The sequence below is a fragment of the Aspergillus flavus genome, chromosome 6 (assembly GCF_009017415.1).
Source record: "Aspergillus flavus chromosome 6, complete sequence".
NCBI classification, from domain to species: Eukaryota; Fungi; Ascomycota; class Eurotiomycetes; order Eurotiales; family Aspergillaceae; genus Aspergillus; species Aspergillus flavus.
In genome coordinates this window covers 336,601-361,082 of record NC_092410.1, presented here as the reverse complement: position 1 = coordinate 361,082, position 24,482 = coordinate 336,601, and the positions used below count along the sequence as shown (strand labels likewise).

The 24,482-nt window shown below is 47.3% G+C and overlaps 12 protein-coding genes and 3 non-coding genes across 15 annotated transcripts; 7 read left to right on the top strand and 8 right to left on the bottom strand.

Annotated features, from left to right (window-relative positions):
- Positions 1-130: 130 nt before the first annotated feature.
- On the top strand, positions 131-1,777 carry F9C07_2235159 (major facilitator superfamily domain-containing protein; the record flags this gene model as incomplete). The annotated part of the gene is made up of 3 exons (XM_041294304.1): positions 131-435; positions 490-1,190; positions 1,245-1,777. The coding sequence occupies 3 exons, from the start codon at positions 131-133 to the stop codon at positions 1,775-1,777; spliced, it is 1,539 nt and encodes a 512-aa protein (XP_041149657.1).
- A 167-nt stretch (positions 1,778-1,944) lies between these two features.
- F9C07_1729683 (peptidase family M28-domain-containing protein) lies at positions 1,945-3,433 on the top strand. Its single transcript, XM_041286997.2, has one exon. The coding sequence runs from the start codon at positions 2,111-2,113 to the stop codon at positions 3,194-3,196; it is 1,086 nt and encodes a 361-aa protein (XP_041149658.1). The 5' UTR covers positions 1,945-2,110; the 3' UTR covers positions 3,197-3,433.
- A 212-nt stretch (positions 3,434-3,645) lies between these two features.
- F9C07_2204783 (uncharacterized protein) lies at positions 3,646-4,275 on the bottom strand (the record flags this gene model as incomplete). Its single annotated transcript, XM_041287005.2, has 2 exons — positions 3,646-3,658; positions 3,728-4,275. The coding sequence occupies 2 exons, from the start codon at positions 4,273-4,275 to the stop codon at positions 3,646-3,648; spliced, it is 561 nt and encodes a 186-aa protein (XP_041149659.2).
- A 3,197-nt stretch (positions 4,276-7,472) lies between these two features.
- On the top strand, positions 7,473-8,528 carry F9C07_2074187 (Alpha/Beta hydrolase protein; the record flags this gene model as incomplete). Its single annotated transcript, XM_041294305.1, has 4 exons — positions 7,473-7,551; positions 7,615-7,780; positions 7,835-8,171; positions 8,223-8,528. 4 exons carry the CDS (start codon positions 7,473-7,475, stop codon positions 8,526-8,528), a joined length of 888 nt encoding a protein of 295 aa, XP_041149660.1.
- An 863-nt stretch (positions 8,529-9,391) lies between these two features.
- On the top strand, positions 9,392-12,015 carry F9C07_2167138 (heterokaryon incompatibility protein-domain-containing protein). Its single transcript, XM_041286999.2, has one exon. It carries the CDS (start codon positions 9,472-9,474, stop codon positions 11,887-11,889), a length of 2,418 nt encoding a protein of 805 aa, XP_041149661.1. The 5' UTR covers positions 9,392-9,471; the 3' UTR covers positions 11,890-12,015.
- Positions 12,016-12,105: 90 nt separating this feature from the next.
- On the bottom strand, positions 12,106-12,176 carry F9C07_t208. The gene has a single exon. It is a non-coding gene; the product is annotated as a tRNA-Asn (tRNA).
- Positions 12,177-12,190: 14 nt separating this feature from the next.
- F9C07_t207 lies at positions 12,191-12,261 on the bottom strand. The gene has a single exon. It is a non-coding gene; the product is annotated as a tRNA-Arg (tRNA).
- Positions 12,262-12,504: 243 nt separating this feature from the next.
- F9C07_2235154 (MFS multidrug transporter) lies at positions 12,505-14,205 on the bottom strand (the record flags this gene model as incomplete). Its single annotated transcript, XM_041294345.1, has 4 exons — positions 12,505-12,643; positions 12,692-13,368; positions 13,424-13,918; positions 13,987-14,205. 4 exons carry the CDS (start codon positions 14,203-14,205, stop codon positions 12,505-12,507), a joined length of 1,530 nt encoding a protein of 509 aa, XP_041149662.1.
- Positions 14,206-15,633: 1,428 nt separating this feature from the next.
- Positions 15,634-16,119, top strand: F9C07_7976 (uncharacterized protein; the record flags this gene model as incomplete). Its single annotated transcript, XM_041287006.1, has 2 exons — positions 15,634-15,851; positions 15,903-16,119. The coding sequence occupies 2 exons, from the start codon at positions 15,634-15,636 to the stop codon at positions 16,117-16,119; spliced, it is 435 nt and encodes a 144-aa protein (XP_041149663.1).
- Positions 16,120-16,611: 492 nt separating this feature from the next.
- On the top strand, positions 16,612-17,091 carry F9C07_7975 (uncharacterized protein; the record flags this gene model as incomplete). The annotated part of the gene is made up of 4 exons (XM_041294330.1): positions 16,612-16,689; positions 16,744-16,820; positions 16,874-16,918; positions 16,971-17,091. 4 exons carry the CDS (start codon positions 16,612-16,614, stop codon positions 17,089-17,091), a joined length of 321 nt encoding a protein of 106 aa, XP_041149664.1.
- Positions 17,092-17,934: 843 nt separating this feature from the next.
- Positions 17,935-18,943, bottom strand: F9C07_2285749 (uncharacterized protein). Its single transcript, XM_041287011.2, has one exon. The coding sequence runs from the start codon at positions 18,548-18,550 to the stop codon at positions 18,056-18,058; it is 495 nt and encodes a 164-aa protein (XP_041149665.1). The 5' UTR covers positions 18,551-18,943; the 3' UTR covers positions 17,935-18,055.
- Positions 18,944-19,346: 403 nt separating this feature from the next.
- On the top strand, positions 19,347-19,427 carry F9C07_t221. The gene has a single exon. It is a non-coding gene; the product is annotated as a tRNA-Ser (tRNA).
- A 455-nt stretch (positions 19,428-19,882) lies between these two features.
- F9C07_2235150 (uncharacterized protein) lies at positions 19,883-20,901 on the bottom strand (the record flags this gene model as incomplete). Its single annotated transcript, XM_041287016.1, has 3 exons — positions 19,883-20,329; positions 20,418-20,710; positions 20,763-20,901. 3 exons carry the CDS (start codon positions 20,899-20,901, stop codon positions 19,883-19,885), a joined length of 879 nt encoding a protein of 292 aa, XP_041149666.1.
- A 175-nt stretch (positions 20,902-21,076) lies between these two features.
- Positions 21,077-22,789, bottom strand: F9C07_1729504 (uncharacterized protein). The gene is made up of 3 exons (XM_041287018.2): positions 22,069-22,789; positions 21,320-22,014; positions 21,077-21,266 (listed from the first exon to the last, which is right to left on the bottom strand). Exons 1-2 carry the CDS (start codon positions 22,486-22,488, stop codon positions 21,445-21,447), a joined length of 990 nt encoding a protein of 329 aa, XP_041149667.2. The 5' UTR covers positions 22,489-22,789; the 3' UTR covers positions 21,077-21,266; positions 21,320-21,444.
- Positions 22,790-22,928: 139 nt separating this feature from the next.
- Positions 22,929-24,023, bottom strand: F9C07_7971 (NAD dependent epimerase/dehydratase family protein; the record flags this gene model as incomplete). Its single annotated transcript, XM_071511699.1, has 1 exon — positions 22,929-24,023. One exon carries the CDS (start codon positions 24,021-24,023, stop codon positions 22,929-22,931), a length of 1,095 nt encoding a protein of 364 aa, XP_071367625.1.
- Between the last annotated feature and the right edge of the window lie 459 nt (positions 24,024-24,482).

Genomic DNA, 24,482 nt, shown 5'->3' with positions numbered 1-24,482 from the left:
CATTTCCTAGCGTTCTCTGTTAAGACCACTTTCTCGTGAATTGATTTCGCCTGCTCATTCTTCTTGTTCCCTTGTTCCCTGATTTCCCTCCCTATTCCGAGTGGTTTAATATCTTATTCATAGTAACACCATGCCACACCAGGATTTGGACGAGAAGCCGCCACTTCATGTCCAAGATGCTGCAATTGATGAGGAGGTAGAAGCTCTGGAAGGATATGTCGTTGATCCTAGCCAATATCCCGACAATGCAGCGCGCCTGAAAACTAGCCCAGACGGTCGCTTTGTTCTGATTCCGCAACCTCTCGATACACCCAATGATCCGCTAAATTGGCCGTCCCGGAAAAAATGGTTTCTTGTAGCAATAGTGGCTTATATTGCTCTGCTAGCCGATTACACCGGAGGCACCGCTATCATTACTGTTATTCCACAGTCGATGTAAGGTACCCACTCATTACTTATGGAGAATGTCCAGCTGACGCGATACTCAAGGCAGTGGGAGCTATCTCAAGCTACGGTACAGAGAGCAGTGGTCGGTAATCTGTTTACTATAGGCGCGTGTGGCCTCTTCGTAGTGCCTTTGGCGCATTACTTCGGGCGCCTACCGGTTACGCTTTTCTTCCAATGCGTCATGGTTGGCACCTGTGCATGGTCAGCCGCAGCCACCAGCTTTCCCTCTTATTTAGCCGCGCGCATTATCAACGGCTTCTTTTGTAGCGTTGGCCAAGGAGGAGCCCTAATGTGGATCAAAGACCTCTTCTTCTTCCACGAGCACCCCAAGGTAATCAATTATGTGGAGTTTTCCATTATCATGAGCCCGTACCTTGGCCCTTTGATCACCTCGTTCATCGTGTCTGGGGTCAGCTGGCGCTGGGCATTCTGGCTCTGCACAATCATGTCCGGAGTAGGCCTTATACTGATTCTCTTTCTTGATGAATCATTGTTTGACCGCAAGCACCCACCGTCCTCCCGAGGGTCCTATATCAGCCGTCTCACCGGTGCGCAGCAATCGAAGGACTGGAAACATAAAAGCCTCGTTCAGTGTTTGGCATTGCCTGTTATAGCCATAACTAAGATACCGGTGCTCACCATCCTCGTCTACTACTTCCTCAACTTCGCCTGGGTCATCGGTGTCAACACGACGATCGGGATCTGGTTAACCAATATATATGGTTTCTCGACGAGAGGAATAGGTGACTGACATCCCAAGCATTCTCTGCTATTATATAGAAACTGACTGCGTCCAGGATATTTCTACTTCTTCGGCATTGTCGGTGTCCTGGTTGGTTGGTTCGCCGGGCACTTCCTGCACGACGGAGTTGGGCAGTACTACATCAAACGACACAACGGACGACTAGACCCCGAAGCTCGATTAATTATCACGTACCCTGCGACGATTATCTGCTGTATTAGTTTGATCATTTTGGGTCTGGCATTCCAGTATCACTGGCACTATATGGTAATTGCAGTGTTCGCGGCTACTCAATGCATAGGTGTCATGATCGTCACGACGGCTATCAATGCCTATCTCCTTGACTCATATCCGGAGGGTTCGGGCGTTGTGGGTGCATGGGTAACGGCCAGTCGCAACTGGGCGGGCTTCATGGCTACTTATATCCAGATTGACTGGGTGACACGACTTGGACCTGCCAAGGCATTGGGTATCCAGGCTGCTATCACCTTTGCTTCGGTGTTTTGTATGATTTTCTTGCAGGTTTATGGTAAACGACTGAGGCAATGGCAGGGCCGGATGGTGTTTAGCTGGGAAGGGAAGAAATAGTTGATGCGCGTCATTGGAAAAGCCTTGAATTTGCCAATTATTCAATACAGAGATATGTCCCTTGGCCTAGTGTCGGATTCCATGAGTACTTCACTAGGCTAGATGGAGACGTTGCTGGACGACGAATTCAGCGATCGTGATATACACTACGATTAATCATCCTTGTCTAGGATTCACGGCTTGAGACATACCTTCTATCAAAATTCACTTAGATGTATTATGCATTACTAACCTCTTCCATACTTCTCATCTCCTTCTGACGTGAGCTTAACCAAGATACCAATCCACTCTCAGAAACCACTCTAGACTTAATAGCGACAAATTACTATCACGATGCATTCCAAACTCCCCCGCTTTAGCATCCTGCTACAGACAGCGCTCACTCTCCTACTAACCGTCACTCATACACTCGCATACCGGCCCATATCCAACAAGACCCTAACTCACCTCCCCCGACCAAACACAGACTTCAACATCCACAATGGTACACTTCTCTCCCCTATCCTCCAAACCCGCGTCCCAGGAAGCCCAGGCTCTGAAGCAACGAGATCTCACTTCACTAACTTCTTCGCCAAAACACTCCCACACTGGAAAATCGAATTCCAAAACTCCACAGCCAAATCCGACACCAATGAAATACCTATCATAAACATCATCGCCACTCGTGATCCACCGGGTATCCCGGCAGGTAACATCAGCAGATTAACCCTAGTAGCTCATTACGACAGCATGAATTCCCCAGAAGGGTTCATCGGCGCAATAGATAGTGCAGCTCCCTGCGCGATAATCATGCATGCCGTACGAAGTATCGATGCAGCGTTGAGTCGCAAATGGGGTACGTTACCTACGGTACAGAAAGCGGAGGGTATACAAGTTATCTTCACAGATGGAGAGGAGGCAATTTATCCTGACTGGATGGAGATATTATTCGGGGCGCGATCATTAGCTGCGGAGTGGGAGAATACGCGGTATCCGCCGGCATCTAGGTATTCGAGTCGGTTAAAGGCTATCTCCTTATTTGTCTTGCTGGATCTCCTTGGGTCGAGGGAGCCGAAAATTGCATCGTATTTTAATACGACACACCATGTATATAAGCGGGCTGCTGTGCTTGAGAAGCGGTTAAGAGGGCTCAATCAGTTCAAGTCGACTGGCACCAGACCTTGGTTTGTTGATGTTGATAGAGATACAATTGGGGCGAACAGGTTTCCTATATATGATGATCAGGTGCCGTTCGAGGAACGGGGTGTGGATGTGCTGCATTTGATTGATGCCAATCCTGATACTGGGCGTTTTCCGAATGTGTGGCATACTTTGGAGGATACCGGGGAGAACTTGGATCTTGATGTTCTGGGGGACTGGAGTGTTTTGCTTATTGCTTTTATGGTTGAGTGGCTGGAGTCGGAGGGTTATATGATTTGAAGAAGATTACAGGAAGTCATCACTGTGCTACTGATGATAGTAATACGCAGGTGAAATACTCTAACTTTCAATTTTATTCATATCATATTGGATCTTTTGTGCAATATACTAGAGAATATTTTCTTTTTGTATCCGTCACATCTGAATCAGATTTGTTCAGCGATCAGGCAGTGGTGAAAGAAAGGCAAAGCGTTCATGAAGTATGTGGCCCATCTCCTCAAGCCATACAACATTAACACTATCACGTCGGAGATGTTGAGGTAGGAAGAGCCAAGTCTACTAACATTCCGTCTGTTATTCCTCCAGATTCAAGAAGCATTAGGACAATTCCCAACCTCGCCCCCTGGTGAGAAATACAGACTCTTCCCGATATGCAAGGTACAACTCAAGCTATCGTTCGTCAAACCGTTGGCCAAACGCCGGCGGACAATACAAAGTGACGACGTCGATTAGCGGGTTTCACTAGACCACAGTCACTCAGGTCTCACAAGGTATTCATCAAGTAATATAAAACACAAGGGAGAAACAAACCTTTGTTTTGGCTTCCTCAGTTCCTGCAAAAGCTTCTCATAACGCTCATACTGACTCCCAGGAACATCTTTGATATGCACCTCCCTATGTTTCCGGGTCCAGCCCTTCCCACTAGGGCCCAGCCTGGCAGCACCCTGCACAGCCCCTTCAGACATGGGATCGATATAATGACTGACTTCTAAATTCGCCGGGCTAACGAACAGCGGATGATGGCCTTTACCATCGAGTAAGGACTCTGCCTCGTCGGCCAGATACTCGCTCTCAGGTGTGGTTGTAGACGGATCATAGGAGCATTTATGGTGACCAACTTCATCGTCGGAGCCTGATTTACAGGTTTCTGTTCGTTCGGGGTTAAGTATTTGGCGTTCGAAGTCGATAGCCTGTTCCTTGGTCTCTTTCGATTGAAGGTTGATCACCGTTTGCATCGTCCGCAGGGAAGCTGGTAAAACCGGCTGGGTCATAGGATGGTATTGAGGAAGCAGTGAACGCCCTGCTCTGAGAGCTGTCTGGCCACTGTGTCGTCTGGCGAACATCATGTCTCTCTGCATGCAGGCTATTACAATCGTAGTATCAGGTTCAATGAGCTGACTGATAGGAAGCGTTGCAGGCCCGTAGGTATGTACATTGCAACAAGGTGACTTTGAGCCTCCGAGGAAGTCCATACATATATGAGAATAAGCTCAGTGGAATCCATGACGAATATGAGTGTCATTACCCTTCATGTCGCCAACCAAAGCACATAGATACTGGTGCCTCAGGCAATAGTAGTCTAGATGACGTCATTTCTCCGGTCTGGATCATCGAATGTATGGGTTGTAGGCCTGTCACTCGCGATGCGATCCATGGGTCGAAGCAAACTCTCGCAAGCAATGGAATTGTCTAACGGACATTTGTACCTTGGTTGGCAAATAATATCAGCATGATTGAGATATTGTTGATTGGCTCTGAGGTTGACATCCCTTTCCGTTTTGGGGGCGTGCCCTAACTGGCCTCACTGGAGATGAAGTGAATAGTCCGGCGATAGCCTCGATAAGATACACTTCTACACTTCTGACTGGGATCGATTTTCCCCTTAATGCCCGTGAGAATCTTCATCCTCATTATTCATCATGTGTATCCAAATCTTAAGGATGCCTCGGCGATTGAGGACTACTACCATTATTCCTGGTTTCTTTTGGGCACAGTATCAGGAAATACTTCGGTTTATTTTGCTCTCCTTTTCTCGTTGATTGAGAAAAAATGATATCTTGCCCAAAGCAAGTCCAATAATACCCATCCGGTGCTGCCTACTCACGTTACACTCACCAAGGCGGTTACACTACAGTAGCCTCCCAAACACGAATCCACAGTATTATTGGAAACAACAACCACGATAACCTTCTAATCCTGACCAGCCACAGTTTTTTTTTCAGTTGAACTCGGGCACCAATCCAAAAAGAAGTCTATAATCTGCACGCTGCCCGTTTCGGCCGATAGGAGAGTCAGCCCCGATTTCTGACATCCCAATTGAGTTTCCCAGCCTGCTTGTCATAGTATTTCTAGAAACGTGAGAATTATTGAATGAAATAGCCCTTCCTCTTATCTCTCTCTATTTATCCAGTCAGGCTATTTAGCCTTCTACGGTCACTGCTCATTGCACCTTTGGAGTGTGGAAATAGCCACGTTTTCTGGAGTGATCCAGGATAGAGAGCGAATATTCCTAGTTCAGGTCGGCGCCTGCAGGTATATACTACCCATTAGCTACTAATCGATACAGTATATAGCAATTAGATAATCTGATGGCTGTTTGCAGTATAATGTCACAGTACCTTCGCAGGTTGACAGGCTACCCATGGGAAGGTGACATTAAGATATCTCCGAGCGGCCCTAGTTGGACTTACCGAGGAATCTGCGCTATGGAGCTGATACGATTGACTCTAGTAATGTTGCATTACGCCATAGTCCGATACGTATGTACCTGGCCACACAGGACTATGCATGTCATAGCCTGACCTGCAAAACGATGGTAATATTCATGTCGGCCTGAACCTGGACCTGATTGTCACGTCCGTGTTGGAGCCCTAAAAATGCTTGTTGCCAGAGGGTTACAGCGAGGTTGCGTACGATATGTGGCTTGCAAGAGCGATGAACTACATTACCTGATCTGAGTCAGCTTACATACCCTAGTACGAGGTATCAGGAATATTTAGGATTAATACAAAGACAACCCAAGATATTTAAAATCAGTAATTCAGAATAAGTAAAAGGGAGCATCTAAAAGCTCTCTAGTATGCTTAGTCGATTCCGCCTAAGCTTCCAGAGCCTTGCGATAGTGCAATCAAAGAGCTTTTACGATTTTTAAGAAAGAGAAAAACAACGAATTCAGCGGATGCTTGGCTTCGGATATTTAGAACAACGTGGACGGCCCTATGGAGTGAGCTTTGACCTAGAAAGACCAGAGTAAAGACAGATGAGTTGGAGCCTGAAAAATTGGAGCTTGGGCAGCGAATATGAATATGTGTTTGATATTTTCCAAGCGGGGTTACTATTAAGGATCTATTATGAAACCATTCTACTGCAAGAGACACTTCCCAACCTCCCAATAGAGACTCGGGGTTTAAACCATAAGCATCACATTAAAGCAAGAAACTCGCACATCCATTCGCGGACTAGTCCTTAGAAACACGATGGGTGTTATTCTCCTCCAGTTATTGATCAAGTCGCCAATGCTAGCTAACCTAAGGCACATCGCCAAGCTCCGTGTCGTGAGGGGAGAAGCCCTACTGGGCGGGGTAAGAAAATGTCAAGCCAAAGATCATAGCATTGATTCTCTATTAGTTCCATTCGACACCCCTCATACCACTCATCATTTTCAGAATCATATAATGGATATACTATATGTCATTTGTATGGAATAGGTGTTACTGTGGAACCCCTCAACAGATCACGGAAATATATGTGATGTACGCAACCAGTCAACAGGGGGCATCAAATCATTTTCTTCTATACAATTGCATGAAAGCCTCAATAGAGTTTCCTCAAGTCCCTCGCTTATAACGAAATTTTCCAATCCGTAGTGGGCTAATAGCAGGTACGTATCACCTGAATCTGACTCGCAATCCAATAGTTCAGTAATTAGTACGGAAGATCGTCCGGGACAGGCCCTAAAGGGGAAATGTCTCTGGAAAGATTCTTACGAGAGGATTCCCCGTGATCGGCGATCCGACGGAGTTTCTTCCTGAAGAGCCCTAATCGGCATATCTCATGACCTACAATTTTCCATACTCAACTCTAATGATAATATGCGAGATGAGCAGAACTGCTATGACTAGAGTGATGTGTTAATTAAAGTGCATTTGAATACACTCTGCATATGCCTCAGCAAACGACCGTCAGGTACACCTATCACGCAGCTGAGCCACAAACACGTTGGGGTCCCTTATCAGTGATAGGGCATGGTGGCAACCATCCGACACACTAACTATGCACATGGTCTATGCTGACGAAGCGCTATACTGAAAAGGAAATAGTATGTCTTGTGAGGGCACAATCAGCCAGCCATACAACCCTTGTATACCATCGCGTGCTCGGATATACTGCCTGTCAGGACAAGGGCCAAGGGGCGGGGTCATTGAACTGAATTATCATCCCTTATGTAGGGATAGTTAGAAAAATGTGGAAAAGAGGGGCTACAACAGGAGTATAAGATGGGCTGACTTCGCAAGGGATATTCGCGAAATGCATCTCGTCCTGCACGGCATTCAAAATGTTTAGTCTCGCGCGATTGGGGACCGTTGCAGGTCTATTTTTACTGGCTCAGGCTGCCCCGGCTTCACTGCGCAGAGGTATGTTTATTTTCTCTACAACTTGTAACACAGCATTCGCTTGAGCCAGACTGACGGATTTAGATGTCAGCTCTTCCCTTCTCAATAACCTGGATCTCTTTGCACAGTACAGCGCCGCCGCATACTGTGATGAGAACCTGAACTCTACGGGGACCAAGTTGACATGCTCTGTTGGCAACTGTCCTTTGGTAGAAGCGGCCTCTACCCAATCATTGGATGAATTCAACGAGTAAGTCACCGCAAATATACAATTCTAGTTCATAGGCAACTACTGACAACTCAGATCGTCATCCTACGGCAACCCCGCCGGGTACCTCGCCGCTGATGAGACTAACAAGCTCCTAGTCCTGTCCTTCCGGGGTAGCGCTGACTTGGCCAATTGGGTCGCCAACCTGAATTTTGGTCTCGAGGATGCCAGCGATCTGTGTTCTGGGTGCGAAGTGCACAGCGGCTTCTGGAAGGCATGGAGTGAAATCGCCGACACCATCACTTCCAAAGTGGAATCAGCTTTGTCGGATCATTCCGATTATTCCTTGGTCTTGACCGGACATAGTTACGGCGCTGCGCTGGCAGCCCTCGCAGCGACTGCTCTGCGGAACTCCGGCCATAGTGTTGAGCTGGTAAGTTATCCTCATTTTGTAAGTGACGGTGCGCCAAATCTGACCAAATAGTACAACTACGGTCAACCTCGACTTGGAAACGAGGCATTGGCAACATATATCACGGACCAAAACAAGGGTGGCAACTATCGCGTTACGCACACTAATGATATTGTGCCTAAACTGCCACCCACGCTGCTCGGGTATCACCACTTCAGCCCAGAGTACTATATCAGCAGCGCCGACGAGGCAACGGTGACCACCACTGATGTGACTGAGGTTACGGGAATCGATGCTACGGGCGGTAATGATGGAACCGACGGAACTAGCATCGATGCTCATCGGTGGTACTTTATTTATATTAGCGAATGTTCATAGTGGAAATCTTCGTGTATATAGTTCTGGCTTTGAGAAGGAGACTTCTGCCAGCCTTGAAAGGTCTTCCCAGATGAAGACTGTTATGTTGATAATGAAAAGTGCATGTTCCTCTATCATCAGTGACACGTACATACGAGTAGAGTCCTTTTTTTATATATTCATTCTCGAATTGAGTAATGACATACGGATCGGTCTCAAATGAGTTGAAATATGAATAACAACGGTTTCTAATAGCCCTAGTACATACGCCGACCATCATATGTCAACCCTTGATCATCAAAACAAGACCATAGCTGGTATGTATTCATTGACGAGGCCAATATAATTTTCTAATCCTTTGATCAGCTAGATATTGATTTAGAGGATCTTACTCTAACCACTTAACATTGCAGTTACACAGTACTCCAACGGCGAGATTATAATCTTAGTACTTCACGATAAAATAACGCACCTCCTTCCCTACGTGGTTGTGGTTCTAGCCAATATCAACTCACTTAACGTCCATCCAGGTAATGCGGGCTGAAAGCTTGTGGCTGTGGATAAGACTGACTACTCGGGCGAGATCATCGTGCCCTGACCTTTAGGGAGGAAATCCATTTGTATTAAGGCATCTGGTAAATACATATGGGGCAGGTATGAGTGCCGTAGAAAGATGGTGTGACTATTTGGCCCCTCATTGTGGGGGGCCTCTCTTGCAATTAGTGGAGATAGTGCCTCAGTTTCAACATCTAATTGGATGTGCAAATTCTCCTTAAGTCATGAATGGAGGTAAAACGTCTGATTTTCCCATCTAATGGACTAGGACGTGGCTGTAAAGTAGGCTGTGCCTTAGGCCATACTAGATAAAGCTTAGTGGCTGGATAAGACAATCAAGCCAAAATACAGCGGGTTGTTCTGGTTCACACATCCCAACTTCAAATGCCCAAGATCCAATATACACAGCATGAAGGTTCGAACATTTGAATATGAGTCACTTCCTACTCCGACATCGATCCGAGTAGTCACACTACTCCATGGCGAGTCCGAAATTACCGTGTTTGGGGTACCCCTTATCCCACTATCTATACAAATTGTCGACCTCAACGACAACCCACGCTTCCAGGCTTTATCATATACTTGGGGATCACCATTTCCACCAGAGCTGGAGAGGTCCAAGGATTATGGCCCAAAAAACAAGTTCCCGGTTGCCATCAACGGACAAATATCCTTCTTGACTAGGAATTTATTCGAGTTTCTGCAGCGTCTGAAGACCGAGGAATTAAACGTGGATCGGCGTACCAAGCCATATAACAAAACCCGTCTAATCGAGGCAGCCGAAGCTGGCAGCGTGAATGATGTGTACTTTTGGATGGCCCGAGGCGCGGACCTGGCGGCGCAAGACATGTTTGGAGAAACGGCTCTACATTACGCCGCTGAGAATGGGTATTTTGAAGTCGTCAAGATACTTGTAGAGGCTGGTTCGGATGTGCAGCGACGGGACTCCTCCAGGCGGACACCTCTTGACTGTGCGAAGATGCGTAAGCGTCGAAAATATGCAGAGGTTATTGAATACTTGGAGCGATCTGATATCCACCACATAGTTGGGAGTAAGCCACGGCCACTCTCTCCGATGGATAGTCAACAGTTTTGGATTGATGCGATATGTATTAATCAAGATGATATCGCGGAGCGTAACGCGCAAGTAGCCATCATGTCCATGATCTACACGAAATCATCGGGTGTATTTGTCTGGCTGGGTGTGGATGATGAGAGCACTATGCGCGCCGCCGAAGCCACACATCTTCCATCTCAGGAAGGTATGGACATGTGGTACAACGATGTGCTGAACAATCATGTTATGGAGGACCCGGAGACGCGCGTCGCAAAACAAGGATCTAATGAGGCTGCCTTAAAATACCAAGCCGTTGTGAATTTGTTCCGCCGAACCTGGTTTCAGCGTGTGTGGATCATTCAAGAGATCGCGTTGGCCAAGCAGATTCGGATTTTCTGCGGTCGCGTAGAGTTTGAATACCACAAGTTATTTAGTCTGTTTCACAATCCTAATTTCACTTCTCATGTTACCAGCCGGTCTCTGGCCCAAGCCCTTGAGTTGGCCCGGTGGAAGGGAATTGGAGGGAGTGAATTGAGTACCTTGACTGATATTCGACTCCGGACATCCAAACAAGTCTTTGAAAGACGGGTGATGGATGAGTATGTGAAGAAGAATGGCATCACGCTGGTCTCTACATGGGAGCACAAATTGAGTCTTTCGCTGCTGGCTAGTAAGGTTTGGTCTTTTCGAGCGACTGACCCGAGAGACAAAGTCTTCGCTTTAATAGGTATATCCCGGTTGTCAGATGACCCTAAAAAGAGGATAGTTGCCGATTACTCCAAGTCTACATCTGAAGTATTCATCCAATTTGCCAAAATATTCATGCAGGGAGCCCCCGATGAGCCGCTGCAGACGTGGCACACGGGGGAGTGTGAGGTTTTCGAGTGTCTTGAAGGCTTGTCCTTCGTACAGGAGAGTCCAGATGTCTCTCGTATTTTCAATGGTCAGGAATTGCCATCGTGGATCCCCAATTTCACTGCTCCTCTTATAACCACACGTCTGTGGTCACCACGCTTCCGAGCAGGTGTTAGCCCAGATGCTCCAGCTGTGATTCTTCCCGACGACGACGCTCATACCCTGCGACTGAACGGTATCTTCCACGACGAGATAGTTAGTGTGGAACCTCAAATCGGCACATCAACAGCTACATCCTTCCGTCCGCCAAACTGGCTAGAACTGACCTCATCCTTGGACAAAACTTACCTCCCTACTGGGGATAACCGTGTTGAGGCACTTTGGCGTACCTTGATGACGAACAAGCTATCATCAACCTCAGACAACCCGGTCCAAGATGCCAGATCCTCCTTTCGCTTTTTTATACAAAAGGCTCTCTGGAGTCTCACGCATAAATCGGATAAAGACACCATCACTAATCTCAATCTCATCCGCGAAACCGATGATAACAACACATTACCGACGTGGGAGGAGGTTCAACAATACGGAGAAAAGGATGAAGTGGGAAAACCTCGTGGAAGGGTCAGAATCGATGACCGTGATTTTGACCAGACGTTTGTCCATTTCTATCGAGGACGATTGCTTTATCGAACTAAACGGGGGTACCTCGGGCTTGGTCCCTGGTCTGTGCAGCCTGGGGATGAGGTATGGGTGATTGCTGGGGCACGAATGCCGTTTGTTTTGAGAAAGCCCTCGAGCGATGATTCTTCGAGGACAGAGAGACGAAGTTTGGTCGGGGAAACGTATGTTCATGGGATTATGGATGGAGAATCGATTTCTGGCGGTCAGACCTTTCAGCCTGTCTCTCTTGTTTAGGTATAGATCTGAGGAGTTACAGTTTATACTTTGCCTGTATATGATGGGGGAGTTGCTTTCTAAAACTGTTAATACAACAAAAGCAAATACTACTTGATTTACAAAAAAGAATGGAACTAATTGTGGCATACTTATATTCATTATTATTGAATTAAATAATTTCTTAGATTTATTTAGACTTTTTAAGATTTTAAGGTTTTGCGTTATGTATATTTAAGCCCTTAAGATGAATCGAACATCTATCAAAATATTAACAGTATTCCGCTCTACCGTTGAGCTATAAGGGCTAATAAGAATTATTATTCTTATCCAAGACTCGAACTTGGATCAAAATATTAGAAGTATTCTGCTCTACCATTGAGCTAATAAGAATATAAGATATATATATATATATATCTAACAGATATCATATAATTTTAAAGCTTAGCTTTTTATCTTATATAAATTATTATACTAGAAATTAATAATTTTTTAATTTACATTATAAATTAAAGAAGAAACTTCCGCTAGGTGTAGGGACTCGAGTGAAATTTCAAAACTTGTATAGATTTAACTTAGGTTAAGAGGCTCGCAAGCTAATTATGTACATCGATTCATCTTCCTGTAAAGCAGACATCACTGCTCAGCTACAGCATGCCACCTCTTACCCTGCCACTGCAGATACACAGTCGGAAGAAAGCTCACACCCATAACCAAAGCCGCAACCACCCCGGAGCTCTTAGCAATACCAACGGTCTCAAACATATCCGGGAACCTAACATTATTAGCCAATGACTTATACACGCAGCCAACATTCACATACCAGAAAGGTCCAATGAATCCCCAAGTCGATCGCACGAAGTTAATGAATACTCCGATACTCCCCGCATCCTGAGGATATGTATCCACCGCATAAGTAGTGAGTACAGTCGTGATAACCTGGTTGCCAAACGCCGCGATACCTGTGCCCACCACTGGAACCACGGTCCATGTACCCTCCGTAGCCTGTTCGGTGCAGACTAGGAACACGACACTTCCGGCGATCGTGAGCAGGTAACCAATGTAGCTCAGCCAGAGGCGATATTCGGGTGCGGGCTTGTGTCCGATACGACGGGCGCGGGCGTTCATCCACATGTCGGACATGAAGCCGCCGAGTTGTTCGCCGAGTAGGGAGCCGATAATCAGGCCGAGGAATTGAAGGCCGAGTTGCTCCGCGTTGAGTCCGAACTTGCTCTGTAAGAGTTGTGGCACTTCCACTGAGTTCAGGACGGAGGCGAAGAGGAAGACCATGGCGTAGGCTACTGATGCAAGGAGCACGGGGATGTTAGTGAATAGGCTGAGGGGGTGAACGAATTCAGAAAACCGGAATGGCGTTGGATCGATTCGTCCGAAGGAGAGATACTCTCGTTTGAAAGGTGAGCCACCGGATTGTACTTCGGTGCCGATGTACCGGGTTTCTGGGCCGAAGAAGATGTATAGGAAGAACTGGCAGGCGTTTGTCTGAATTGATTACAAGTATTAGTGATACGAAGCGTTATAGTGACCCATGACTCACGATTGCCAGAACCCAGTAAATCCATCGATATCCCACGCGTTGGGCAACAAATCCGAAGATAAATGGGCCGACAGGTACACCCAATGTCACCATCACAGTCCAGATTCCCATGTATCGCGCTCGCTCCCGTCGGAAGAAGGTCTCTGTGACCACAGCGCTTCCGATGGCCATCGCTGGGCAGAGGAAGAATGATACCAGGGCTCGGCAAGCTGCCATCGAAGCATAATCTGGGCTCTTTGCGCAGCCGATATTACAAACACAGCTAAGGATGAGGGACAAGAGGAAAATCGGGCGCCGTCCGAAGCGATGCGAAAGCGGTTTCCAGAATAACGGGGCACCTCCCAGAATGGCGATCTGAAGCGATGTCAGATAGCTGACTCTCTGTAGAGTGACGCCGAGGTCCTCGGAAATTGCTTCATAGGCGGGAATGATCGCAGCGGCTGTAAAAGTTCCCATGCAGGCATGGAAGGCCACCAAGCCCAGATTCGTAACTTTCTATTCGCTCACGTAGGTTAGCACTGGGAATAGCGATAAGAGAACGGCAGGGGACAACAGTAACACACCTTCCATAAAGGCCAATTGTATGGATCTGCCGGATCCATACTAGGGATGGGATCCAGATCTAAGGTGCCATGTCGTTGCAGCAGATAATCACGATGCTGATCGGACAGTAGACTGGTCGCATCGACACTTTGAATGTTTGCCTCCGACTTCTCGAAGAACTCTGACGATGCCTTCCCAGGCGTGTGCCCTTGAGACGTTGTCTTCTCCATTGACGACATGATAGCTGTATAGAATGTATTCTCCAGAAACAGCAACTGGAGTACAGGAAAGGAGGATGTCAAGGGGCATTGACCAAGCTATAGGGGTTTTGAAGGTGTGGGCCCTAACGCAATGACGCGGACCCATCCTACTCTTTCTGCGACAGCCAGAAAGGTCGATCCACACGGGGAAAACGCGGGGTCCCCGTGATCATTTCCCGAGTGAACATACTTATTATTACTTAAGGATAGCGCCGTCTTAACGAGCCATTCGATGTCGCCCATGGGGTGGAGATAACGGCCCCACGGTAGTTGGGGAAAAAGACCATTGCCGGCTAGAACCCAACTCCTATCTCCGTCTGGATTATTAAGATGCGGATTGTTCCAACTGACTCAGTTCGGCGTGAAAATATACCGATGTGAGCTGGCTTGCACCGAGGCCGATTTGTTTTGGCGCTAAAACTGCCGAGCGACAATGCCGCGCCTCTGATAGATGGCAATATTCTACGCAAACTCTCCTGTTCATTGCTTAGTGTTGCTTATTCGCTGCCCAGAAAGTAAAAACGTCACAAGGCTGATTAAAGCCTATTTCTCGTATTGAAAGCATACTATCCTCAGTACTCTCAGGACACAGTACGGGGGGTTATCATGTCGACTTCAACAGCTTGCAGAAAGACGTACAGAGAGAGCAAAGGATGGCCAATAAGTGAAAATAAAGGGGGCCAAGATGCAGAAACACAATAGGCTCCAAGGGTCAAGACTTACTAATTAAACGGCCGGTACCTCTCATTCTTTCTAATTGCCGACAAACGGTGCTGGTCTAGACTATGTCCTTGGCGTTGGAAATGACCCATAACATCGCCTGGTAGTCCTTCGCTTAGATTATGAGTCTTATTTCCTATCAGCACGGCGAAACGCAATTCCAACAGAGTGTTACTCACAGGCCCGGAAAAGCCGTCTAGCTCTTGGGTACTATTGACGACTCTGACTACTGTAATGGGGGTTCAAAGGAAGGCAATACCACGGTCGCCTATTTCTACTAGATGGAGATGGACATTTTCAAGAGGCTCAACTACCATTCCGTCTAGGTCATAACAGAGTGGATAGCAAAGGATAGACAATAGAGTATCTTACGGTCGATAATCTGCAAATTATGTTCGGGATATGGTAGTCATGGCGCGACCTTGATGTCATTGGCATTTTAGTCAAGAGTGATTAAGGAGTTATAGATCTTCAACTTTACTTTCTTGATATGGATATCACCGCCCACAGCACGCTTTTGCCTATTTGCCCTGCATTCATTTCTCGAGTCTCGACTAGTAAATAAGGCTAACTCTTGTATGTGTGTCGAATCAGTAACTCAGTCATTACCCCACCTCCATGGGCCAATAGCGTCAGCTTACGTTCGCATGCTGCCTTGGAATATGAGATGCGCTTCTCCACAACTTAATGTCAACTATTCCCTCAACACAGACCCTGATGGCAGACTACAAAGGCCAACCTCTACCAGAGCTAGGTACTCTGATTGTACTGGATGGTTTGCCGGTAGTTGACAAAGCCCACCGGCCTACCCTTATCAGATTTCTCCTCAGGAAATTAGACAGTCCTGGACCGACAGACACCAGAAAGGTGTACATGCCAGTGGATTCACAGCAGAGAACCATCGGGTATGTTATATTTAAAATAAGATAGAGCATAGTAGGCTTATGTCTTCAAAGGTCTGCCATTATACGATACTTAGATGCTTCGCAAGCCGAGGACACAATTACACGACTCAACGGCTCTCATCTAGATAGCAACCACCAAATGACCTTGGAGAAGATTGAGGTTTCGGAGCGGTACAGGCACATGCAGAATATGGTTACTGGTATTGAGCAACAGTTGGGCCTCGTTTTCCCCATCGATATGGAGACGGAGCTATTTCAAGAGGGATGAATACATAGTAGTAACCAAAGGGTTTTTATTTGTCATCAAAACATGGTCCTTCTACCGTGTCCGTCTTCAATCAGGTACCTGTTAATAAGCTTCAAGGGGGACAATATCCCTACCTAAACTCTCTAATAACAGCGAGGTACTCATAAAAACTACAAACCAGCTATGATGACAACAGCAGAAACCCACGTCGAAACTCAACATCATTAAACGCTTGTACTTCAGCCCTTTCAGAAGAACACGAAGCATCTTTCCAATGAATTGTAGGAAAGGGACGGTTATACGCCGCGCAGGTGGCGCACTGGAATGTGGTTGGTGTGCCCTTCACGAACGCAAGGGATGCCCTAACATCCAAAACAACAACTGGCCATTTTTAGCAAGGGATGCCACCTTAAAGACGCGACGAGTTAAAACCACTTGTCAGTCATCGAGACACTTGACACTTCCACCCAATTCTGACGAATTTCGAATTTCGCCAAATCTCATTCACCCACAATGTACGGACTCAAGCATATCGCTTTCCTGGGTTTGGCCTTGGCCATGGCGACAGGCAGCGCAGCAGGGACAGCCACTGTATGCGACCGATCACCGTGAGCAACGATCCTTACTAACTTCTCTGTTGTGCAGGTCGGCTTTCAGACGGCTGATTCAAGTTTTCACGTCGATAATATCCCACTAAAAACTTGTTTTGATGTCCACGCAGAGTAAGTCTGGCTGATTATGATAGCTAAGGACGCGGAAGGTAACCATGTTATAGAGACGTTACATCCGTCTACGTTTCCGAATATTGCCGAGTTTTCATGTAAGTGCCCGACCGTTACGAGCTATAAACAATATATCCTGATCAAATTCAGGGGTCGCGGTTGTACCCATCGACAGGTTCTTCTGACCCCCGGCGAACACGAATCTGAGATCTCTATTCCCGTCATCGACAGTGTTTGGTGCGAAAATCGCGGCCCATTCCCAATGTCCTAAGCACGTCACGGGGAATTGGGACGGAACGAGCTTGGAAAGAAACACAGTATCCGAGGTGTTATTGAGTGTACAACAGACAACGAATACAAGGATTTTGCTTCTTAGCAGTCATAATCAGCGTTCATCTCCCACAATCTTATGGTGGCTGGTTCCATCTCTTCCGACCATAGACACTCCTCATCTTGATTGTACACACAGATCATTTGCTCACTACATTCAACTTCTTCCTTGAGATGTGCCCTTATAAAGTCGTTACTGCGCCACTAATAATGGCAATATTGGTGGTTTATCTACAGCTTGGGAGATATGATATGGAGACCTCCTACATGCTACATGTAAACGGTAGATCTGGGGAATAAACAATCCACTCGCAGCGTAACGATATCTCCAGGAATACACATGTAATGTACAGTGTTGAATATGAACTATTTGAAGTTAGGGACAGGCTGACAAAGCTGACAAGGCTACGATAGAACCAGGAGATCTATCCAAAAGAGAACATAAACACATACTTTTTCTGCATTCCGGCAGCGAGTCCAGGAATGTGTCTTTCCCTTTCCGTAAAGCAGGTTCTAGTTCCGATACCTACTTTTCCTCTTTACGAGTTTGGTTCACGGTGCCCGAAACTACATGTTGCTTATCGCGTGGCTCAGTCGTCATCAACTCTAGCATACTTGGCTCTTAGTCTTGTCTTCACTTTACAAGAGCACTTCCCACTTTCGATATGTCCATAGCAAGGGCGTAATTATATGGCAACAGATGTAGGACTGTTTCATGAAATGAGCGTCCAAGTGTTAGAGCAAGCTAGCGACAATGCTGAAATTACGTTGCTTGGCTACCTGTCTCAGGGCTTCTTTTCACTACAGCGTGAGCTAACTGCTTCGGTGAGTACGAGATGTGAATTGTTTTATCTCTAATAGTTGCATCTACCATTACAAACAGAAAAGATAAAAAACAGCAAACTCTAAAAGCCCGCTTCAAAAGCACGGCCGCTCATAGTTCCCTCTACGGAGGTGGTGATCCCAGCAATCGGGTTGTTGTATTCGCGATGAACATGCCTCGTTCCATCTCTGTGTAAATCAACATCCCGCAGTTGATAAATACCGTCGGCACTAAGCTTCTCGCGATGGTGATGCTCCGCATCGTCCGTGCCGTAGTCTAAAATCTCATCGTATGCTCCCGTGCTGGGGTTGTAGATCGTGCGTCCACGACCGTTCTCAAAGTTGGTTTTCTTGATTTTGGTGCCACTAGGAGCTTCATATTCGTGGATACTCATGTCAGTCGCCGTGCGCTTCTCGGTATTGAGGCGTTTAGCTCCTTGGACGCCATAGTTGGTCGTTGCGTTGGCATCGTAGGTGTCGTACGTTGTATCACTCGCCGCGCAGATGGGACTATCGGTACCTTCGAGCAGGTCATCTGAAGAGAAGGAGGAATGAGAATCGTTCCTGCGGTCGCTCATTTTGGGTTTACTTTGATCGGAGGTGGACACAAGTCCTGAAATCTGGAGATTCTGTTTGATAGTTCCTTCGGATGCTGTAGGCTTGGTTTACTCCAGTGCTTTTTATCATACTGTCACCGCGATGAGACACTGCCGAGCTTGACAACATTGATTCTGACTGGATGTCACATCCCGGATAATAATTGAGCGTATCACGGCCGCGTATCGGGTGTTGCATCGACTGCATCAGCAGGCTATGTAGAAAGTCACGACATCATGGCTCTTTGCGGAGAAGAGATTGTCCCCGTCATATTCCATCGATCCATTGGTACATTAAAGGTAGTTCCCTTCCATGTGGAGCCCAGTTCCCCCTTGATGATTATATTGTGCATTGAATTCTGCTAAGGATCACGCGTGTTTATAATGATATATAAAATAGCAATTCTGGGATGTGTCTTCCCTTATAAAAAGAGTTCGGTGTATTTGATCATTGATGATTGCAATGAGCGTATCCAGTACTTAAGTTGTTTCGCAAAATTGTTTAGTATAGTATATATATATATATATTTCTGGTGGGGCAGGCAGTTGAACTAAAAGCAATACCTTGTGAAATCCACCCTACCGGAAGATCCAATACATAGAGGGAACCCTTTAGAGGCAGCATATGAGACATAAATATCTTGAAAGAGGGTGATCTTGGTCACAATCTCTTTTTCTAGATTTACGTGATCACGAAGTCTCTCTTAATGGAAACTTTGAGAGGCAAATGTTTTTTTGCAGCTGTCAATTGGATAATCTGACAAATAAATATCAACTAGTCAGTGTGGCCGAGTGGTTAAGGCGATAGACTAGAAATCTATTGGGTTCGCCCGCACAGGTTCGAGTCCTGTCGCTGACGGTTCTTTTTGTTTTTGGTTTTGGTTGCCCGCCCGCCAGGATCTCCTAAACACCATTCGTTGTCATCACCTTTTAAAGGAAGGCTCAGTTATACTTCAACAATCGCGCTCTTTCTTCTTCTTCTGCGCGCGCATAGTCCCGTCGCGCAGCTCGTAACTGCCTGCATTTCAGGCTTTGACGTTTGATGGCGAATATCCGACCTAAGGTGATCGGGTGCCTACACTTGCTACGATGGTGGCAGCATAACCAGAAAAGCGTCACGAGTAATGCTTACTTGATCCGCCATCGCGTCCGAATAACTAAACGGATGTAAAGCGGCCTATGTCTGACCAACGCTATTTATCCTCACAGTGATCGTTTAAGCTAAGTGCAAAACTGTTGCTCGCCCCGAAAATAATTTCCTGGCTGCTTATCGCTTCCCTTCCACTAGACCATCATCATGCTACCCTCCACATCTTACTCGTTTGCTAGCTGACGAAGAGATGCCTGCATCTCATCTAACCGGTCCAGAACATATCGTCGAAAGGCTAGGTCGTCTGTCTCCCAAAGCCATTCGAGTTCCAAAGAGAGAAACTGCCAGTCCAGGGTTTCATGCCAGATACTTTTGACCTCGGGAAATAGACTTATTGGGACTCGTGTGCGCCAATAAGCATCGCCGAGGTAGTATTTCATGGCGATCTGCACGGCTTCAACGTCGTCGGGGGAAAGGTAATCCATGACTCTACAAAGTATCTCCACTGGAAGGTAGCACAAACGGTTGTGTTGACGATTGACACGGCCTCCAATGTGAAACCGCGCGCGTGTCCTAATTCGAGCTTGCTTGATCAGAGACTGAACGCGTTTGATGTTGGAGGGATCTGGTTGGATAACAAACTTCGTTGAGCGCTGTCGAGATCGGTTGAACTACAACACAGAGAATACTTAACTTCCACAGGGCACATCCCATCGATATATTCCCAAGGGTCCGCAGGAAGTCCTTTAAGTTTCTCACAACTAAGGACAAGCTTTGCCTCGCAGCTTCACCAATCGTATGGTGTGTTAGTAACTCCCAACAACTGTCGTGGAGATGATAGCCGACAAGACCGTGAGTCCCTGTGTCATTGAATTGATCCAGCCCTATGGCTTGTACCAGACGATCCCTGTCCTCTTCGGGGTATCCAATAGCTCCCAACATCTCGTCCCATGGTACTGCTTCTAGCACCTGCCCCTCAACGGCTGCCATACTAGCTGCCACACCAAAGACTCGATATGTATTATTACAAGTATTGTGGAGGACCATTGTTACTGTTAGTTGAAGGGACGTTAGAATGCTTTATGAACAGAAATTACGACGTACTCACGCGGTAGACGCAGTGCCAGTCTAACCTCTCAACGAAAGGCATCTGTTGTAACTGATGTTTAGTGTAGAGCCCGGGCTGAGGGCGGAGATTTTCATCATCCCAATATATCTCATCGGGGCCGATATCGAAGTTCATACCGCATATGCAGCAGGGCAAACCGCCGCCAAAAATTCGCCTTTTCCTGTATACGAAGGAAACCATGTCTCCAGGTGATAATGCTAGCGGGACAGAGGAATCTTTCTCTTTTCTGTATACGGTTATCCGTTACCCCTGGATCCTCGACAAATTGATTTCGCTTCGGCTTCGATCCCCCCAAAGCCTTGGTTTTTTACTAGACCACACCTTAATGGCGTAGAAGGAAAGCGAGCTGAGAAGTTTAGTGATTGTATCAAGATCGATGGAAAATTCATAGAAACACAAGAACAGGCATGCTTTGACTAACTGTTTTGTTGGTCGAGGGCCTTACATCCACTTTCCTCGTGGAACCCTTCAAAAGTTCACTTCATATTCTTCGGTTAGAGCTGCCGCATATCTTGTCATATGACTGACGTACCTGAGACGTATGTCCGAATCGATCCTACGGCCCTTTTCTAGGTTGGATATCATTTATTCCTGCGTTAAAAATATCTCTTAATGTCAATTATGTAGCGAGTAGAAAACGATATGAAAATGGTAAAGCTAATCCTGAGGAGTATACTCCAGTTCCCAATCGATACCAAGCGCCTCATGGGCTCTCGAGATCCACATCTCCTCCATGGTATCATCCAACAGATGATCAAACACCCCTCTCCCTGCAGCAGAGCCCCATTCTGCCATGCTCATTGTTTTCCATAAGCGTGTATGGGTCGGGAATGGGAACCGCAAGTCCCTTGCAGTTAGTCTTGCATGCGTGTCTGCATCGTCGGCTCGCTTTCCAACCACGCTGGCTGCCCGGTAGACTCTGTATAGGGCCAAGTTGAATCGCTTGGTTTCTTCAATTCCCAACCAAATATATGGACGGGAATCGCGTTGGGAATATCGGGCAAGTATACTTGGATAGTATAGCATGTCCAGTCTTTTGCAACTCCCAACAAGCGAGTTAAGAAGGTCGGTGTTGGTACGGGAGAGAGATGGCTTCAAGTCGATGCCGAGGTTCCCCGCGCCTGCATTCACGAGAGCGAAGATTATATGCAGTAAGATGCCCTGGTACGTCGGGATCGGCCAGGAGGCACCATCTATGTCCTCTTTGGCAGAAACATCCCATGCTTCCTAGCAGCATCTTGTCAGTACAGTAGGTCTCCAACAACGCGGAGTTCTACTCACTCTCTGCTGACCGATGGCCGAGGCCAGCGTGTTGTGGAGGTCAATCGCTGCTGACCGTGCATTAGGTTCGTCGCTCATCCACATACCAATGACAATCATAGCTTGGACAAGGAAGGGCGCCTCAATGTCCTCGTCAAACGAGCCTCGATGGATGAGGAGCCAGTACGGGTTGAACTTTTCAAAGTACAGATTGAGAAAGCGACGTCTCGGCTCAGAGCGGCCTGCACTCGAAGGTGGAATATTCAGTCCGCTTGTTGGGGGACTGAGAGCTTCAACCTGTCTGTCCAGAGAACAGTGAATCCCTCGATGTAAGCACTCGCTGCATGGTGGGTCTCCCTGACAACGGGACTTCGTCTTCCGACAATGGGCACAGGCATGTTTGATGTGAGTTGGCCTGTTTACTCCATGGATCTGACGCATATGTCGCCGAAGAGTGTCACTGCTCTAGCATTAGAAGCTCCGGCTACCCCTGAGAAGGACTTCTTTCTCACGTTCGACCAAACTCTCGATTGCAGGTTGGACACGGAAAAGACTTGCGTTGGCTGTGTTGGGCTTCGTGGCGAATGAGATTTTCTTTACGTGAGTAGCCTGCCCTGCAACCGGGGAATCGACAAATAAATTCTCTCGGGGGCATCCTCGCGTGTGATTGATGCTCAGCATGTAAGACCGAGGCTGATGCGCTTGATAGATCTATGCTCCTTGTTTCGACCTGGGTGGTTTCAGCTTTAAGTTGCGTTTGCTTAATAATTAAATCTAAATTCGGCTTGGCCCTTGGCTACCGCTTGACGTCATTTATGATTTACCTGAATCGACTTCATATTTGACTACTCCCTACTTGCTAGCCCTAGGCAGAACACCGTTTACCCCTTAGACTTGATGATGCTGTCCACATCATCCCGAAATGCCTGGGTCCAGGCTTCGTCTCCCTTCACCGGATTCCACCCAAGATTCCGCGCAATAGTAGCGACCGTCATTTCGTTACTGGAGAACATCTCCGCAGCCGATTTTAAATCTTCCTCCGCAAACACCTCCTTAGCAAAACCGAGGTGCGGTATTAGGGTCGCTACCGCTTCCTCTAAGCTGAGATGGGTGACCTTCTTCTCCAATATAAGACCCCGTTCGTAGCAAGCATCCGCCACCAATTGCGAATACTCCAGCCACGAATGCCGTCCATTGGCGCTGAAAATGATCCCCTTCTTCCCAGTGGGTAGACTTTTACCTTGCCGCTCCAGGATATCCAGTACGACAAGCCGGTACAAGTTAGCTAGATCCTCTATATGAACGTGGTCCCATAGGCCAGTCCCGTCACCCACCACTACCGCATGTCCAATCTGCAGCATCGCTTTCATGTACCCGGTGTGGATGCTGTTCCTGTTGAACAAGCCAGTACCGTTTCCATAGATAATGGGACTCATAATGACAAGTGTCTTGACGCCCAGCTCGAGGCCTGTGTCAATAACGCCCAGCTCCGTGGTCCGCTGTGCATAAGGCTCTGCCGCCTCGAGCGCCTTTTCGTGGGCGTATATAGCGTCGACCAGATCGTCGAACTCCCTTACTCCAACTGGCTTGCTAATTGGCTTATCGCCGATATTGGATGTACCAGACGTGTGAATCAGCCAGACGTCACGGCCGGTTTGGGCCTTTCGCTGCGCCAGGCCGCGGAGGAGCGCTTTTGTGGATGCAGAGTGATAGCCCAGGGTGGTGTTGATGACGACGTCGTGCTGTGCGGCCACGGCGGTGGTAGTCTCCAGGTCATCGAGGCCCCCGTAGACGGTGGGCTTGACGCGCTCACCGTAGGTGGAGGTAAGGAGAGCTGCGCGGTCGGCACCTCGCATCAGGCACGTTATAGGGCCGGATTGGAGCGACGACGCAGACGACTGGAGCAGCGCAGTGAGGACACTGCCCCCGATGAAGCCTGTAGCACCAGTGAGGAGGATCTTGGCGTCAGATGTCATGTTGTTGGACGGGAAAATTCGACGGCAGAAAGGTTGCTTTTCAGATAGCGTCGGATGAGTACGGCTCTGGTGGTAGAGGCAATTGGTACGTCGGTCTGCGTAGGCGCCTTCGGAGTTTCTAGCATCTAAGTTGGGATTGCATTCTGATGGGCAGGCAGGGCATCGTGGCCCGCTTAAGTAGAAAAAAATCAGGTGGCTCTGGGTAGGGCAACGATTATAAATCAGTCCAGAAGAGAGGGTCAATATAGTATGATATAGTCTTAAAATGCATTCGAGATTATTCAGCAGCCCAAGCAAATATTTAGGGTTTTATCGGGGACGCGATGGACGGCGTACGGCGCCTCCACCGGAGCTTCCACCGGAGCTTCCACTTTGATGGCTGCTGGCACCAAAGATGGCTAGTACACTACGAAATTGTTAAGGCAATGAGAGATATATGTGTGGTCTAATATTAAGGCC